The sequence below is a fragment of the Armigeres subalbatus genome, chromosome 3, assembly GCF_024139115.2.
Source record: "Armigeres subalbatus isolate Guangzhou_Male chromosome 3, GZ_Asu_2, whole genome shotgun sequence".
Classification (NCBI taxonomy): Eukaryota; Metazoa; Arthropoda; class Insecta; order Diptera; family Culicidae; genus Armigeres; species Armigeres subalbatus.
Genome location: NC_085141.1, coordinates 208912171 through 208932095, shown reverse-complemented (window position 1 = coordinate 208932095; position 19925 = coordinate 208912171). Strand labels below are relative to the sequence as shown.

Here is a 19925-nt window from a genome sequence, read left to right as displayed (position 1 = left end):
TTGTAAAATTGATGAATTTTAATTTTCCTCTGTACATCATTAAACTGATCCAAAATTATTTATCAGATCGCTCGCTACAGGTAAACTATCAGAATACTAAATCTGATAGATTACCTGTAAGGGCTGGTGTTCCCAAGGCAGCATACTGGGGCCCATATTGTATAACATTTTTACTTCTGACTTACCTGATTTACCACCAGGGTGTCAAAAATCTTTGTTTGCAGATGACACGGGCCTTTCCGCCAAAGGGCGAAGCCTTCGTGTCATTTGTAGTAGATTGCAAAAAAGTTTGGATATTTTCTCCACTTACTTGCGAAAATGGAAAATTTCCCCGAATGCTTCCAAAACTCAGCTTATAATTTTCCCACATAAGCCGAGAGCTTCTTATTTGAAACCTTCTTGCAGACATATTGTCACTATGAATGGGGTTCCAATTAATTGGTCTAGCGAAGCTAAATATTTAGGACTTCTGCTAGATCAAAAATTAACTTTTAAAAATCACATTGAAGGCCTTCAAGCCAAATGTAACAAATATATTAAGTGCCTATATCCACTTATAAACAGAAAATCAAAACTTTGTCTTAAGAACAAACTTTTGATTTACAAACAAATTTCTAGACCTGCCATGTTGTATGCTGTGCCAATATGGGCTAGTTGCTGCAATACCAGAAAGAAGGCACTCCAGAGGATTCAAAATAAAATTTTGAAAATGATTCTGAAGTTGCCTCCGTGGTATAGTACCAACGAACTTCATAGAATTTCTAATATTGAGACATTGCAACAAATGTCCAACAAAATAATTTCCAATTTTAGACAAAAATCGTTGCAATCTTCTATTGCAACGATTAACTCCTTGTACCCTTAGTATAAAATAGGTTAAGTTTAGTTTAAGTTGAAAACATTGTAATTCCTACATGGTTCAATTCAACCAGAGGAAAAATTCTAACTGCCAGAAGCAATTGAAATGTATTAATAATAACTAAAAGCGTAACATAGCAAATAAGGATGATAGTGTTAAGAAAACACGGAACACCTAGTCTAAGAGATGAATGCATGTATTAGATAATTAGCAAATAAAATTAGTTAAAAAAAAAAAAAAAAATCCCTCGATAATAATGCTCGAAAGTTCAGCTTTACAAAACAATATACAAAAACAAACAAATTTTAAAGGATCAGCTAAATAATTAAAACACAGTAGTTACCTCGTCTTTACTTTCCACAACCCACACTGACAACCACTTGATGCTCCAATGCGCCATGAAATATCGATTTCACCCAAATAGTAGTTAGTTAATTATACTCATACTCACCATCGAACAGCGATCCGGCCGACGACGTTACTGCAGATGCGGAGGATTCACCTGTTAATTACAGACAAAATGGTTAGTGGGATATTCGGATTACAAATTCGTGGAAAATCATTACAACAGTGCGGGGTATTTCATAATAATTTCAATTAAAGTTTGATTAACGTGCATTATCTAATGGAAAGTCATGAAAATATAAGCTACAGTTGCTGGCAAAAGTCAGTTGTAATCAATTTTTTTTTGTCAGAAAATTTTAAATAAATCTGTAGAAGTTCAAATTTCAAACAAAAAAGCTGCACTTCCGCAAGTTATGAATTACCGTAATCTGGCAAAGTGATATATGCGCCAAATTACAACACACATGTTTTTCATTTTTCTGTTAAAGACCTCTTTGAATACTACTCGTTAACACCATTTTTGGAAAATGGCGTATACGTCCCTTTTTCACATTTAGGATTTTTCATAACTAATATGCAGCATTTCTACAGGATTATCTCAATGCTTACAAAACAAGACCATCATAAAACATGCATCGTAAAACGAACAACATGGCAAACTGAACACCAATTTTCCATCGCTTCCAATAACTCCGACTTACCATTGATGACATGCAGCGAAACGGTGATCGGTGGACTGTTCGACGGGCTGCACGAGTAGTTTCCGGAATCTTTTTTCCTTGTCGACTCGATGATCAATGAGCCAATCTGTGGAATTGCGAGAAGAGAAAAAAAGGCGAAATGAATCGGACCGGCAAGGAGATAAGAGCGCAGAAATCATAAATTGACAAACAGAATGAAACAAATTTGCATAAATTGTGCTCGAAGCGTACAAGTGTGAGCCGTCAGTTGTTCTCAACTTTGATGTATCGTGTTTAATCTTTCTGCGAATACAGATTCACAAATTTAAATTAATATTGATGAGTAAACAGTCATATTAAATACAACAATTACACTGACATATGGGTCACTTTGTAGCAATATTTAGTCACTCCATTTTGTATGTTGGTCAAATGGAAATTACTCTTATCAGTGCGTGACCCATAATTGTAGGGTCACTGAACTTGCGTTTCCGCTTGAATTCTAGTAGTGGATGATTACCTAATATTAGCAAATAATGTGTATTGGAAACTAGAGAGTAAGCTATTTATGTAACATATTTTTTATGCAATATTTTGGATCACATTCAATTTTTTAATCGAAAATTATTTGCAGCTTTTTAGTGGAATGTCTTCACTTGTCATTACCTGTTATTAATATGCCGTTTAATTCCACCAGTTGGTTGAACCTTTATAGATACTTATTTCGAGCTCAACAATAAGGCAGTCTTCGGCCAACAGTGGGCCGTAAATTTTCGCTTTACTTTTCAAAAGGACCTTAGTAAATTTTTGGTCATGAATTAATTTGAATAGCGCAATCAACAGAACAACATGGAATATTGATTGCAGTATTCAAATTAATTCATGAAAAAAATGTTACTTAGGTTCTTTTGAAAAGTTAAGCGAGAATTCTTTTAATTCTTTTTGTTTTCATGACTATAGTGAGCTATAGTATTACTAGTAGACCCAGCAGACGTTGTCCTGAACAGTAGGCGAAAATGCGTGTCATGAACTGCCCATGCATTCATAAGATTCTTAATGTTCGTTTTTCATGATTTACTCAACCTTACTCGTGATTTTTCTATAAGGAAATATCATATAAACCCGTCGGAAACAAAAACGGACATCTTCAAAAGAAAAAAATCCGTCGAGTAGTTTTCGAGTTATGCAGATACGAACACAGACCATTTCATTTTTATAGAGCAGATTAAGTTTGTGTAATCTTTATAATAAGTTCTTTAAATGCCGGTTGGAAATGTCTGCAATGCACTCGATAACAACTTGCTTGTCGTAAGGTACGTTATATTGTTAGGTGGGTCACGTTCGACAGTCATGGCAAAATGCCAATGGATTTGAATATTGTTTCTTCGCTGAATTAGATGAGTTTAGCTCAGAAGTAAAATGGTTTCCATTTCCATGCCCTATATTTTACAATGCATATGCATCAATGGTTTAAAGGAAGGCGAGTAAACCGCTGTCTAACCGAGCACAAAGTGGTTCTATTTTAGCTAAGAGCCCTAGCCTAAGACAATAGTTCATTATAATTCAGCTAATTTCCTGGATTGGGAGCCGTAGTGATTTACAGGGCAGTTCGTGTGTTTAAAATGGGAAGAGACAGCCCGCGATTAGGGTCTCATGATTCGTAGACTGACGAATGTGTCGTTCTCTGTTAAAATGCATGTTGTGCATACCAAGTGTAAGCGTACGCTTTAACTGATGGCCGTGGCATAAAGGGAGTTGGTTTTTATTAGCAAGGAGTAGTCGATCCAACCTCTCACTACCTGAATGGAACCACCTTTGCCAAAAAACACCTCTTTATTATGATATTGAAATGCTAATATCATCTTCCAAATCATAGTAAATCGTTTAACTTCACGTAGAAGTAAGACACTCAAATCATGAATTAGTGTACTACCTCTTTATTGTTTGGTTTTCCCGTAGCCATCTGTACTGATGCTGCACATTAGGGCTGGTTAAATTCCAAAAAAGTTTTAAAATTCCATTGCCCAATTTTAACAGAATTTTAGGCAAATGGGTGGCTATTTAGGGTGGCGCAAAGGCAATCTATAATTATCTGGAAATTTGTATGAGAAAACATGTTTGAGTTTGAGTCCTCCTAGAACCAGTCCTGTAGTAGTGTGGGGTCGGTTAGTTAACGGCTAACAAGCTTTTCCGGGATGATTTTCTTGTTCAAGACACTACATTTTTACAAACATACTTTTCTATTTATTTCCCTTGAAGAGAAGAAAAGAAAAGAAGGGAAGAATATGCTGAGTCCACCTTCGTGCCCTTAGACGAGGGCTCAATCTACGATGAACGCCTCAGATTAGCCATATTGTTTTTGTTTTTGATACTGCGTCCGTACTCGTCTGAGGCCACGGAGTGCTCAATCTGCTATGAACGCATTAGATTAGCCATATTGTATTTAATTTGCTACTTTCTCCGCCTTCATAATCACAGGCGAGCGTTCAACGCACTTCTCACACCTTTAAACCAAAAAACTTCCGGAGGAATTCCCCCTGGAGGAACTTCCGGAGCGATTTTCCAGAAAGCTTCTTGGAGGAATGTTTTGGAAAATACCTTGGGGGATTTCCGGATTACCTTTAGATAAAATTCATGGATTACTCACCCAACCAGCGGATGGCAGATTTTAATACAGTTCTGCATAAGAACCTTACAGAAACTGTATAATAATTGGGCATATACAATTTCGGAAGATTTTAATACAATTATTGTATTGAAATAATACAGATTTGTATTATTTTAATACAATATTTGTATAAAAAGCTTACAGAATTGTATATGCCCAGATTTTATACAATAATTGTCAGATTTGTTTTTTGGATGTACAATTTTCTGGAGGAATTCGCAATTGAATTGTAAAAGAAATGTAGAAGAAATCCTGGAAATATTTCTGGAAGAAACTCCGAGGGTAGGGTAAAAATTTTATGTGAGGTTTGAAAGGAGTTCAGTGAAAATTTCTGAAGAGTTTTCGAAGTCATTTCTAGAGGGATTCGCGGAAAAATTCCATAATAACTCCTACGGAATTTCTGGACTCCAGAGAAATTTTCAAAGGGAATTTGGAGGAAATGCTTCAGGAACTTCGGAAAGAATTCATGTAGGAATCTCCGGAAGAACTATCTGAGGGAGTCCGAACGCACTCCCTGAGGAGCTTTGAAAGGAATTTCTGAATCAACTTCCCAAAAAAATATTGAAAATATTTCCTAAGGAATTCCTGGAAGAAATTTGATGGAACTTTTGAAGGAATTCCGGGAAGAATTCTTTAAGGACCTTTCCGAAGAATTTCTGGAGAAGCTTCCTGAAGAATCATCCCAACTAATTTCTGGTGGAACCTTCGGGAAAAAACTTGTGGAAGAACTTCCGGTGGACTTCCTGGAGCACCTTCTAAAGGAAATGATGGCGGAATTTCCGGATGATTTTATGGAGGAACTTCGGGAGGATTCTGAGATTTTTTTTTATTTCTTTATTTATAAAAAAAGGGGTTTCTTGGAGGAAATTCAGAAGAAATTCCTGGAGGAACGTCAATAGGAATTCTTGAAGGAATTCCTGGAGATGCGTCCGGAGCAATTCCTGACAGAAATTTCGGAGGAATTCCTGGGAGAACTTCCAAAGGGATTTATAGTGAAGCTTCCGAAGAAATAGTTTTAGAAACGTCCTGAATAATTCCTGAAGGAATTTTGATAGAACATTTGTAGGAACTCCCGGAAAAAATCTTGGATGAACCTGGTGAAAATCATCAACAATTATCTGTCGGCAAGGACATTCCGGGTCTCAGTCAGCGGAACGAGTTTCAATGCCCACAACATCGTCGAAGGCGTCCCCCAGGGCAGTATCCTCGGGCCCCTGCTTTTCAATTTGTTCACCTCCGACATGCCAGAACCTCTATAAGGCGGCATTCTGTCTCTGTTCGCAGATGACACCTCCATCGTCTACAACGGTAGAGTGATCAGAGCGCTAGTGGCACAACTCAAACGAGGCCTGGATGCCCTGACAGAGTACCTCACCAGCTGGAAGATCTGTATCAACGCGGCGAAGACCCAGGTCATCATTTTCCCCCACTCCAAATCCCCTAAACATGTTCCGCCTGGGGACTGTAAAATCATCCTCAATGGCACGACTGTGGAATGGGCCAATGAGGCCGACTACCTTGGCTTGACCCTCGACAGCAAGCTTATTTTCAGGCAACAGGTTGACAAAACGGTGACAAAGTGTAACGTTTTGTTGAAACTTCTGTACCCTTTGATCAACCGCCGGTCGTCATTGTCCCTGAAAAATAAGCTTGCTGTCTACAAGCAAATCATCCTCCCTGTGATCGAATATGGCATGCCGGTCTGGGAGAGCTGCGCAAAAACTCATCATCTGAAACTCCAACGAGCTCAAAACAAGTTCCTGAGGATGATCATGAACACCCCTCCCAGGACACGAACTTCTGAGGTTCACCGTCTGGCCGGCATTAAAACTCTACACGAGCGCTTTGGTGAGTGTAAGGAAAGGTTAAGGATCCGTTGCTTACTATCGGACCAGGCGACCATTAGGGCGCTAGTTCCAATTTAGGTTATCAAAGTATTATTGTAAATATTATTGTACATAGTAGTTAGGTTATCAAATTTTATAAAATAATCAATGCCTCCTTAAGGCTATGCTAATACATTAGATAAACTTTATTTATTTTTTTAAATCCTTACCATTGCTATTGAACGGAATCAAAGATGAACGGCCAAATGGCCAAACACTTGTAATGTCAAAAATAATGTAAGAAGCAAAACTCAAAATAAATGAATTTAAGTAAAAAACCCTGATCAATCCACCTAGCGTTGGTGGTGTCTTTCTCGCGCATTAAAAAAATAAGAAAAACACATAAGAAAGGTCGAAATAGCACTTTAGGGGGATAGATTTTACTTTTTCCATCAATTCATATGCATTTGAATGCATTGCTGCAATCTTCGTAAAAAAATTTTTTTGGCAGAAAAACAATCACCTGTCATAAGACGAGTTTATACCATCCCATTGAATTCCACCACTTAATTGTATCTTGACAGATACGTATTTCGACCTCAACAGTAAGGCCGTCTTCAGTGCCTCGTACTTGACTCGACTTACGAGTCGAGTCAAGTACGAGACACTGAAGACGGCCTTACTGTTGAGGTCGAAATACGTATCTGTCAAGATACAATTAAGTGGTGGAATTCAATGGGATTGTATAAACTCGTCTTATGACAGGTGAAAACATTCCACTAAAAAGCTCAAAATAATTTTCTTATAGAAAAACAATGTTTTTTCAATAACTGGAACGCAATGACCGATCGGGCCAATTTTCAATAGGAAACAACTAGACCGCAATCCGCGTCGACTGCAACTTGTTGCGAGCAATAATGCTAAGTACCAAAAAGTGTATCTCACATTTTTGTACACACACATACAGACATCACCTCAATTCGTCGAACTGGATTGATTGGTATATTACACTATGGGTCCCGAGCCTTCTATCATAAGTTCGGTTTTGGAGTGATCCTATAGCCTTTACGTATACTTTGTATACGAGAAAGGCAAAAAGGGGAACATTCATAAAAATGTAAATAATACGCAGATAGATTTTTAGAGGAATTCACGAAACAATTCCGTAATAATTCCTATGGAATTTCTGGACACCAGTGAAAATTTTCAAAGGGAATTTGTAGGAAATGCTTCAGAAACCTCGGAAAGAATTCCTGCAGGAATCTCCGGAAGAATTATCTGAGGGAGTCCGAATGCACTCCCTCAGGAGCTTCAAATGGAATTTCTGAAGAAACTTAAACAAAATATTGAAGATATTTCATGAGGGATTCCTGGAAGAAATTTGATGAAACTTTTGAATGAATCCCGGGAAGAATTTTTCAAGAACCTTTCCGAAGGATTCCTGGAGAAGCTTCCTGAAAAACTTTCAGAGAGATTTCTGGTGAAACTTCCAGACAAATTGTTCAAGAAACGTCCTGAAGAATCCCTGAAATAGTTTTGATAGAATTTTTGTAGGAACTCCCGGAAAAATTCTTGGATGAACTTTTCGAATTCCTGGAAGAACTTCACAGTTAACTCCTGATGGAAATTTGGAGGAATTCGTGGAGAAAATTCCGGTGGATTTTCTGGAGGAACTTCCGGAGGAATTCCTGGAGAAAGTTCCGGAGGAGCATAACGCAGCATTCGCCTTCTTACTAAGGAGAAGTAGTTGGCGGTGAGTAAAATGGCAAAATTCAGCAAAGCAGCCGAATTAAATATTAATCTGCTCACTAAACATACACAACTAGCAGAAAATCAGACTGCAGAGCTCCATAAATGCATGGCTGACACAATCCATAAGCATAGTAAAGTCGGGCTGGTGGCTAACTAGTGCCAAAACGGTACCTTCGAAAAGGAAGGCCACTGAAATATGCCGAGAGATGGTCGAGCAGATTGCCGACACCAAAGAACGGCGAAAACCAGTGTTTTCGTCATAAAGGATTGCTGCAGTTTGACGGGATGAAGCCTGCCTTGGGTGGAGGTCGTGAAATCCACAGAGTGCACCTTTCAAGGCCGAGGCAGAAAAGACAGAGGCGAAGCGATTATCGCCAAGACTGAAGGTTATGAGGGGTGATGAAATTCTGGCCTGGGACCGGATGTCAGCTGTATCCGTAGAATGCAAAAGGGCGGGATGATCCTCGTCTGGAACCGGGATGCTACGCTGACGAGTTCTATAAAAAGTTGACTGAAGAGAGGATGAGGTTATACCCAGTGGAAGTAGTTCAGCACTGATAGATAAGTGTGGCGTAGAAATCCAGGATACCGCCAATCGGTTAAGAAAGGGATACGTGGGAAAGCAGGTTGCTTCATTCCAGGTAACCCCGGTTGATACCAAGAAGGTGCTTGATAAAACCAAGCAGAATGTGGGTTGGTCAGTGTTTTCAGTGAGCATAAACCAACAACCTTAGGCCTGTTTGAAAAGCTTCGAATTCGGATGACTGTAAAGGTCCCGATCAAAGTAAGCTATGCCGGATGTGTGAAACAGAAGGACACAAAGCTCACACCTGCCGAGCCGCACGAGGTATTTGATCTGCGCTCCTGACGTAGACAACAAACACCCATCTGGTTTGCAGGCCTATCTGGCCTCCAGACAAGTTCGAGTCCCAGACAGGCCAAGTACGAGTCCTATCACCGGTATTCGGCTCCCGGGAAAGCAGTTAAATGCTGATGTAGAAGGGACAAGCGAGCGTGTGTGGACTCCCTGGCTGACAAAGGGGAGAAACCAGCAACAACTAGCGATATTCGCCTCCTCTTTACATTCAATATCGTGTAGCCAGTTTGCGTCGAAAGGCTGAAGCAAGATCACATAGGAGGGCGTATCAAGAAGTTTACGCAAATTCACGGAAATATGAAGAGCCAATCAGATTAGTCAACGCACCAAATTTTGAATATTTAACTCTAACGTGAAATCTGTGTTGTTATACGCCAGTTAGACTTGGTGTGTATCACGCCGAAACTGCAAGTATTCATCAACCGATGTCGAATGTTGAGCTCCAACAATGAAGCCTTCAACACATTACGAAAGATCCTCGGATAGCCCTGGACAATCTCACTCAGAGGATGTGGATATTTGGATATTTGGAATGCGGTGAACACAGTAGCTCAACCGATTATATCGAAGCTCCAGTGATGGTGACGTCTCGAGCAACGGCTGCAGTATCTACAGACTACTGCGATTCTGTGAACATTATGTTCACTCAGGAACAAACACGTCCCGGCCGTGCTGCCTGTGGGGTATGTTTTCAAAGAGGTCATTACGGTTTATGTGTTATATTATAAACGCATTAGTAAATAAGAAGGAACGTCACAGCCTAAAATGATTTATTTCAATAAATGATTGTTATGTGCATGCATGTTCACTGAAAAGCCACCACTTTTATATTCAGCTCCACACAAGTGAAGTGGGTGTATAATTATTTCCAATTAAAACGTGCCTTTTTAATAAACATACATACAAATTAATCTTTAATTGGAAATTTAGGCCATTTTAGGCTGGCAAAATATGTCATTGATCAAATCGTTAGAAATCGAGTTATTGATAGATGGTAATCAAGGAAATGTCCGTCGGGACAATCTTCCTAAAGTGAATGATCCTTAGAACAATTTTATGGTAGTTCATGGAATATAAAAAATATTAAAAATCACGTTTCATAAAATGTGCGTGAATAATATTTTGTTATTTGAAGCCGTTACCCACGCCCCTCTTAAAATACAAATTGGTTGGATTTATTAGCCATGCCAAATTCTTGTCATAGCGAATGAAAACGGAAGGTTGGAAAAATGTAACTCCCTTAAGCAAGATTAAAGCTGTGAGGATGCGATTCGATCCGGAGCTGCTTCAGATAGTGGGCTCAAAGACTATTGCCACCACTCACTGACACAAGAAACTGTTTACTATCTGTTGACGCTGCTGCGACCACCCTGCTGGGATTTGGCTCATCCTGAAAAACGAAAGAAAAAACTACTGGCAGGCAAATGTAAAAGCATCCAAACGGTCCTCCAAAGAACGGAAGAAAATGGATAAAAATTTATTTCGCACAAAAGAAGGACGGATGGCGAAGACATGCTTGTCGTTCGTCGTCGGTGGGATAAAATAAATCTTCGATGCTTTATAACGGGACAGCTGAGGAAAACTGCTCTGATTGAGTTTGAGAAATGCTCTACCGGGGAGAAAAGATCTATTTCTTTTGGTTGCAATTTTTATGGTTGCTGGACTGGTGCAAAACTAGTCCAAGAACTTGAGAAGTCTATTTTAACAAGCAACAAAATGTGCGCTTGTTTTTAATTGGATCTTTTTGAAGATTTACTGTCGAATAAACTACCACTAATAAATCTATAGAATGATATTACTTTCATTTTGCAGTGCAAGCGTGAAAGTCTATTGTTATTCAATTATATTTGTAATTTACCAATAAGTGCAGTGTGCACTAATGTAATGGTTTCTACATAAGTATTCTGTGAATTTAAATTTCCCATCATCATCATCTCTAAATTGGGGTAAAGCTCGCAGGTGGTGCTTGAGAAGTAATTTCAACAATCCAGTGTCAATTTATTACTCGTTTTTGATAAATATTTCACGATCACACGGGCGTAGCTGCATTGATCAATTTCTCTTCGTCGATGCTTTCTTCTTATCAATCCATCGAAACTCGGAACTTTTCCATAGATTTTATGTTTGGGGGTCAAAGGATGGTTGAATCTGCAATCATCAATCATGGTTGTAACTTTCTACCCAGTTAAGTTATTAACAAAAGAAAAAATCGATTACGAGAAGTCGATCAATACAGTTACGCCCTTATGATCCTCAGCACGAGATACGTCTGTTTCTAAGTTTTCATGTTGTTTGAACATGTGTCATGATAAGAAAAGTTTGTATTCACAACCAAAAAAGGTGCTGAGAGGATTTTGTCTTAGCTCCCTTAAGCCTTTGATCTTGCATCCAATAAACAAATCTCACAATTATTGTACAACATCTTGGCATATACAGGGGTTAGACAAAAATGTTTAGATAGGTAAAATTATGTCGAAATTCAAATCAGCATTACTTTGTGTAGAATAATCCGATAAAACCAGGACCATCAGAAGCGGACACTCTTCTAGTATACTGTCCCCTTGCAAAAGATGGGATTGGTTCTTGGTCATCGGAGATGTTCCGGGTTTTTCGAGGGTATGTTCAAAATGCATTTTTCTACTGCAGTTCAACAGTTCCGGGAACATGGGGGAATTACATTTATTTATTTATTTATTTCGTCAACCGACTTAGACTAGTACAACTATAGACTAGATAACAGATAGGAATAATGCAAATATGAGTATCTAAATATCTTCATGGTTTTGCGAGACGATGATTACAGAAACATTTCCAGAATGATAATCCACTGCCACCCTTGTAGCAGGTTCCAAGCGCAGGTTGTAGCAGGTTGTAGCGCCTTCCAGGAGGGGCCGGTTCTGGCGCCATCTGGAACCATGCTTCATGTTTTTTCAAGACAATGAATATAGGATCTTTCTGGCCAATTTGTAATAGGTTTCGGGTGTTCTGCGAAAGTGACATTTGTTCAGCGTGTATGGCCGTACCGTTTTCACGAAAAACGAATTTTCGTTCTGCAGCCATTGGTCAGCATATTAGTTTTACTTTTTGCGGAAAGCAAGAAACATGATGGCAGTAAACGTCACATAAAATGACAAGCAGAAGAAAAAAAATGCATTTTTACCATACCCTCGATAAACCCGAAATATTTCCGATGATCAAGAGATAATCTAAGTTTTTTTAGGGACTGTATACTGGAAGAGCTTCCGCGTCCGATGGTTCCGACGGATCATTCTATGCAAAGTTATGCTGATTCGAACTTCGACAAAATTTTGCCTATCTCAACATTTTTGTTCAAACCCATGTACACATCTGCAAGATTTTAATACAAGAAATGTAATCTTTTTATACAGATACTGTAACAAAATAATACACAATTGACAGATTTCTTACAATGCACAATGGTCGGATTCGTCAAATTTCACGACATAAATCGATAACTCAAAAACCATCAGTGCTAGAGTTTTGACATCTTCAGAAGAAATGATCTACAAGAAGAGATCTATTTTTGGTGTATGTTGTCATTAGGGTGGCCCTTCGGTGAAATTTTTTTGTAAATGTATTTTTTACCCTTTTGAGTTAGGAGTTTATATAATTCTACAAAGTTGTAGAGAATTTAATTCTGAGCATTTTTGCTAAATAAACATTTATTTTATCTCATATGGGTGATGTTTTATGACAAAATTACTAAATTTAGATAGGGTGGTCCCGAAAAAAATAGTTCTTAGCTTCCACTTTCATCAATTCATAATATTTTCAAAAACTGTCTTAGCATCGCTTCACGGTCTTTGGATGGCGCATCTTTTGGTTACATAAGATGATTGATAGCTTCATTTTCAAGCACATTATAAGCGTTTTTTCATGAAAAAGTGATATTTTTCTGAGCCTTCTACTGCAGCTAGTAGCAAATATTAGCAAAAATTTCAATCGTTATCTTAAAGTATACATGCAGGCCCATCAAATCCATGGAATTTTATTTGTCCATGTTTGTCCACTTTTGTTTGATAATCATATTAGTTTTTGTATGAAAAATCAGCTATTCGATGGGAAACACATATATCATATCTCTGATTTTTGCAATATTTGGTAGAATCATTCTTTTTCGAAAATAAATAAACTCACTTTTTAATTTTGTCCGATTTCGATCCAGGGTGGTCGAAAAAATCAACTTTTTGAAAAAATATTTTTTTAAAACATAATTTTTGAACTACTGGACCAAATATTAATGTTCATGGAATCTCATGTAGTCATTGGCGACCCTCACTTAGAAACTGTGAAAATGAAATTATTCTGCGAATTAGCCATGAAAAACCAACTAGAATTTTATGATTTTGTATTTCGCCACAAAAATAGCGCTCTTAAGCATTTATTTCATGAGAACACCTTGAAAATCGTGCCAGTAGTTTTTTTTAATGTCAAAATGATTTTTTCTACTTCCTTTCCACACGAGTTGATTTAAATATTTTAGATAAAGAAAGATTCATTGTGGGCTGTGTGGCCGTGCGGTTAGCGACATCAATAGTCAAGAAGCATGGACTATGGAGCGTGGGCTCGATTTCCGCCTCGGTAAGAAGGAAACTTTTCGTGATCGAAAAATTCTCCACCGGTCCACTGGGTATTATGTGTCCTGTCAGTTGTCTAGGTGTAAGGTGTTCAGTCTGTACGACCCCTGGTCGAAGACGGTATGCCTGTCTTTTATTCTACCAAATATTGCGAAAATCCAAAAGATGATATATGTGTTTCACCCTAATTTTTCGTACAAAAATAATACTATCATCAAACAAAAGTGGACAAAGATGGACAAATGAAATACCATGGATTTGATGGTCCTGCTTGTATATTTTCAGACAACGATTGAAATTTTTGCTAATATTTGCTACTAGCTGCAGTAGAATGCTCAGAAAAATATCACTTTTTCATGAGAAAACGCTTATAATATGCTTGAAAATAAAGCTATCAACCATCTTATGTAACCAAAAGATGCGCCATCCAAAGACCGTGAAGCGATGCTAAGACAGTTTTTGAAAATATTCTGAATTGATGAAAGTGGACGCTAAAAACTATTTTTTCGGGACCACCCTATCTAAATTTAGCAATTTTGTCATGAAACATTACCTATATGAGATAAAATAAATTTTTATTAAACAAAAATGCTTAGAATTAAATTCTCTATAACTTTGTAGAACTATATGAACTCCTAACTCAAAAGGGTAAAAAAATACATTTCCAAAAAAAAATACTGGAGAGCCACCCTAATGACAACTTACACCAAAAAGAGATATCTTGTTGTAGATCATTTCTTCTGAAGACGTCAAAACGCTAACACTGATGGTTTTCGAGTTATTGATTTATGTCGTGAAATTTGACGAATCCGACCATTGTGCAATGGTTGTATTAAAATCTTCCGAAATTGAAAATGCCAAAATTTTCTACAGTTTCTGTAAGGTTCTTATGCAGAACTGTATTGCGATTTGCAACGAAAATTATCATTACAGACAACCTGCAAGCAACTTGCACCTTAGCTGTCAAAATGCTTGCTGATGTGTCTATTTTAGGCGTGCTATTCATTGTTAGTTTTGGTTTGATGGGCACTGCCCCGCAGTAGTGCTAAAATATTAAACTTATTTTTAGAGAAGTTATGTCAAATATTGCCACTTGGTTTATTAGTTTCATCATGATTCTCTTCAAACAAAATGAACTTTTTATACCAATATCCTAAATACCGAGTAAGAGCTCGTTGTGTTTTGCTGAAAAACATGACAAATTATTACAACTTCGATTACAACATAATTTCCTTGAAAGATAAAATAACTAGCAACAGTGTATGCAAGATCCTTCCATTTTCTTCCAGCGTTTTGCGAAATCATCGCAAACTGCAATAATCTGCTGGTTTGGTAATAATGTATATGCAAAAAATAAGAACTGATGTTTTCCTTCGGAAGTTGACCTTATAATACTGCATTTTTGTCAAATAGAGAGACCTTCTGGGTATCATTTATTGGTATTGATGATGCAGTACTAGACATATAGAACAATAACCTTTGAGAACCAGAGAACTGCCAGAGTTTATTATATCCTAGAAGCGCAACCCGAACCGTTTTGATTGCAGCAACTCAAATGTGACTAAATGTATACAATACAAATGTGACTCTGTTGTATAAGGGTCACATACAATTTTTCTGCAACATGTGTGCTACTCGGGTATATAGATGCGCAAAGAGGGAAGCCAAATCTACTCAACTGTCAAATTGACTACCTATTGAGCAAAGTGAACAAATGCTTGTGAGTAGTGCGGAACTATTGTTTTCGTCTGATCACTGGATGACAAAATCAGAAATAAAGTTTGTATTCGCGATGCTCATGTGTTACGTTTGTAGTTCTCGGATGGCTACTGGCGTATGTTGTTTGATTGGGAAATTTCGGATTGGGAATTGTCTCGACTTCCCTGGGCATAAAAGTATCATCGTGTTAGCCTCATGATATACTTGCAACAATGGTAACGTGGCTTAGAAACCTCGCAGTTAATAACTGTGGAAGTGCTTAATGAACACTAAGCTGCGAGGCGGCTCTGTCCCTGTGTAGGGATGTAATGCCAATAAGAAGAGGAAGACTCGATCCATCTCAAGTAGACGAAGCCCTCCGAGATACTCCGTCGGATCGTTTCGATTTTGGAATTTTTGAAATTTTTGAAGAACAAGTACTACAGGCACTCCGGAAGCTCAAGTACTCCACAACACCCGGACCGGATGGCATTCCATCGTCTCTGCTTAAAAAGTGATCTGCTGCTTTACTGGTACCATTGGCGAAAATATTCAACCGTTCCTTGCAGAGGGCGACCTTTCTCATCACGTGGAAAACGTCATTTCTATCTCTAATCGACAAGAAGGGAAACAGATGTGACATTGCGAACTACACAGGTATAACATCGTTAAGCGCATGTTCGAAAGTTTTCGAAATAATCATGAACAAAGCTCTCTTCGATACCTGCAAGGCTTACATCTCTACTGCTCAACATGGGTTCTTTCCAAAACGGTTAGTGACTACTAACCTTGTCGTCTTTGTGCATCCGCTCAATGGATGCAGGTAAAAAAATTGACTTGGTATATACAGACTTTAAGTCAGCGTTTGATCGCGTGAATTATTGCATTCTCCTTCCTAAACTTGGAAAACTCGAAGTGTCGCCTGGACTTGTGTGCTGGTTTAAATCATACCTATCAGACCGGTGTATGAAAGTGCGAATTGGTTCGGAGTATTCAGATTCCTTTCGTATTGCTTCAGGAGTGCCACAGGGGAGTAATTTAGGACCATTGCTTTTTTCGTTATTCATCAACGATGCATCGTTTGTATTGTCTCGCGGTATGCGAGTGTTTTTTTGCGGATAATGTTAAAATGTACATGGTTGTTATAAGCAAAGATGATTGTCTGGAATTGCAGGCTACCTTGAATTCTTTAGAGAGCTGGAGCAAACGTAATAGTTTGAAGCTCTGCGTGGGAAAATGCAACACCATTACTTTCTGTAAAATGCGGCGCCCGATTATATTCGACTACTCTCTGTCTGGCGAAGTACTTCAGCGTAAAACCTAAGGTAAAGATCTCGGTGTAATAATGGATAAGGAGCTGACATTTCGGTCTCACTATGAAGATGTTATTTCGAGGGCGCACAAGCAGCTTGGTTTTATCTAGAGCCCTTGCGTTCAATATGCAATCCAAATAAGTTTGATGATGACACAAAAAAAATTCTCCAAATTAATTCAGCATATCCATACAAATCCCTAGAGTCCTTGCATATTATGTGGAGTCCAAATTAGTTTGATACAGATGTTCTAGGTTCTCCAACTTGTTCTGGAATTCAGATCATTTGGTGTGCAAGTCAACTAACTAAATTAAACAACATATAATATGCAAGGGCTCTAGGAATTTATATGGATATGCTGAATTAATTTCCAAAGTTAGCTTAACAGGCGAACCATTTGATAAGAATTCCAGTACAATTAGGAGAACCTATAGCTTCTGCATGAATCTAATTTAGTTTGCATATAATTGGCAAGGGCTGTAGGGACTTATATGGCCATACTGGTTTGATTTTGATTGGATATCAGTCGTAGTTGACCGACTAGACCAATTGATCTGAACTCCAGATCAATTTGGAGAGGCTAGAACATCTATTTGGACTAGACATAATACGCAAGAACTCGAGGGGATTGTATGGACATGCTGGGTTGATATCGGTTTGATACCAGGAGTAGTGGACCTTGTAGACCAATTAAGCTGAATTCTAGTACAATTTGGATAACTTAGAACATTTGCATCAAACTAATTTCAACTGTATATAATAGGCAACGTCTCTAGGGACTCAGATGGACATGCTGGGTTGATATAGCAGGCGTAGTTGACTTGCTGGACCTGGACGCCAGAACAATTTGGAAAACCTTTAACATCCGGATCAAAGTTATTTGAACTGCACATTGAACGCAAGGTTTCTAGGACTTGTGTGGACATGTTGGGTTGATTTTGATTGGATACCAGGCGTAGTTGACATTGTGGACCAATTTATCTGAGCTCCAGGACAATTTTAAGAACCTAGAACATCTGCATCAAACTAATTTGGACTACACATATTACACAAGGGCTATATGGACTTGTATGGACATGCTTCATTGTTTCCGATTGGATACCAGGCGTAGAGCAAACGATCTGGACTCCTGAACAATTTAGAGAACCTAGAACATCCGCATCAAACCAATATAATACGCAAGGGCTTTAGCGGCTTGCAGGGACAAGCTGGGTTGATTTTCGTTTTGAAGTTCTTCGTAATCGGTAAATTTTACTCATATTGAATTTGGTAAATCGAAGTTTTCTACATTCTAAATGACAGCATCTGTACTCCAGCTGATCTCGTGTAAGAAAATCTAGATCCCTAGAAACGTAACAAACATATATAACAGCAATATACAGGAAGCTACATGAGGTGGATAAGAGAACCGTAAAAGAGTGGTGAAAATCGCTTAGAAGACGCCCAGGAATCCGCTGTTTGAAAAAAATGCGATTGTTATGATCTCTTGATCGCAGTATTCGACGTGTTAATCAAGAACATGTACTTCCCAACATGCAATTAGGTTCAGGTTTCCCATAATACAACTTCCATGCGAATGCTTGCACACTTGTTCATTTATTTAATAAAACGGAGGAGATGAAGTTTGCCTAAAAAGTTTAGTCATAAGAAGAATCATCACCCAAATGTACCATGCGTCTCCATATGCTTTTATGCTTATATGCTGCTGAACAGTTTTCACAATCCGTACCTATCATTTCCTCTGGGATGCCCATTTTTGCCTGAAAACACTCTTGGGGGCATTCAGATATATTAATACCGCCATCGGGGGTGACAATGGGTCTTGGGGTGAGAATGGGTCATCGCTCTCACCGGCAGCCTGGAGGTCGGATAGCAAAATCGTTCAAAAAGGTCTCTTATATTTTAGTCTTCTTGCCCTCAGATATATTCAATCTATTCTACAAGCATTACAAGTACTTGAAACAGTGACCCGTTCTCACCCCCATTTGACCCATTGTCACCCCCGACGACGGTAACTTAGATTATCTTAATTACTTAGTATTTTAACTGAACTGAACATGCAAGTAACTTCAACGCCATTAAAGCGATGATACCCTTCCTTCTTTGTGATTAAATAATCTCGGAATATTTCTAATCAAACAGCAAACGCCAGTAGCCAGTCAATTTTAGAGATCGAGAGCTACAAATGCAACACATGAGCATCGCGAATACAAATTTACTGTAGATAGTTATTATGGCAAATAAAAACACAAGAACTAAATTGTATGAGCTAAGAAAAAAAAATCAATACACCTCCCAATAAACTAGCAAGACGAGACTTATTTGAGGGAGTTTGAAGCAGAGGAGTGTAAGTGATATTTTGTTCAAAATTGAGTTGCCTACAGCAAAAAATGCTTTGGTTCTAGAGCTTTGCGGCAATGTATTGATATAGTTTATACGATGTTTACAAAAAATCGCAAAAGTCACAGAAAAATAGTGATTTTTTTAAACTTAAAAATTGTATGAATCGGAAAAAATATTGAAAAACTTTGCACCCATTATTCTCAAAACCAATTTTTGTTGATCAAAAATGAAAGTTGTTAGAATAACAACATGAACATCGTTCAGAATCAATGTTAGCAGATCCTCTTTGGGCAAATTTAGTACCAAAAACTTTGTTCTTTGCTATTGTCAACAACTTACATGAGTACATCATCCAAAATTTACCGATACTAACAATGTACAGGAAGCTAAGTTATTCGGTTGAGCATTGCGTGTAGGAAACAAAAAAAAAGGATGCTTCCTAAATAATAGTTCATCCTTATTTTATATTCATATTTCGAACAATACGTTGTGCAAAATAACGTTGATTGTATATAACTTCTATTCGAATTCGGGTAAAAACTGTCTTGAGTATAAGGTTAGTACAGATTGAACTGTTTTGGCATCATACATCTAGTGTTTTGGGCAAACACTAAAATCTAAATTGACGTTTATTTGCCAAAAACGTCCAAATTAGCACATCTAACGCTGATGCGGTGGTGGCTTCCTGACAATTTCCACACCTTAACCTGACGTGTGTACCAATGTCATGGAAGGAATGAACATTCGTTTCGCAGAACAACCAACAGAACGGTGTAAATACATAAAGCCTCGTAAATTCCTCTCTCCCGCAGTCTCCCAGGTTGCAAGCCATAATTCGCAATGCTTGACACACAATGCATCGGACTGGTTAGTGCTGCCGTGCCTGTAATGCAGTGGCAGTACGCTCCACTTAAATCCAGCGGTGATGGCAGTGAAGCTTTTTGAATATTTATAGGTTTTTGCTAT

General features: G+C 38.2%; 1 protein-coding gene across 4 annotated transcripts in view; it reads right to left on the bottom strand.

Moving 5' to 3' along the window:
- Window positions 1-19925, bottom strand: part of LOC134227861 (zwei Ig domain protein zig-8-like) — a 706001-nt gene that overhangs the window by 22308 nt on the left and 663768 nt on the right. For all 4 annotated transcript variants that reach the window (XM_062709547.1, XM_062709550.1, XM_062709548.1 and 1 more), the window contains 2 exons: window positions 1906-2011; window positions 1311-1361 (listed from right to left, as the gene is read on the bottom strand). In XM_062709547.1, the coding sequence (XP_062565531.1) occupies window positions 1311-1361; window positions 1906-2011 (157 nt within the window). The remainder of the gene's footprint in view (window positions 1-1310; window positions 1362-1905; window positions 2012-19925) is intronic.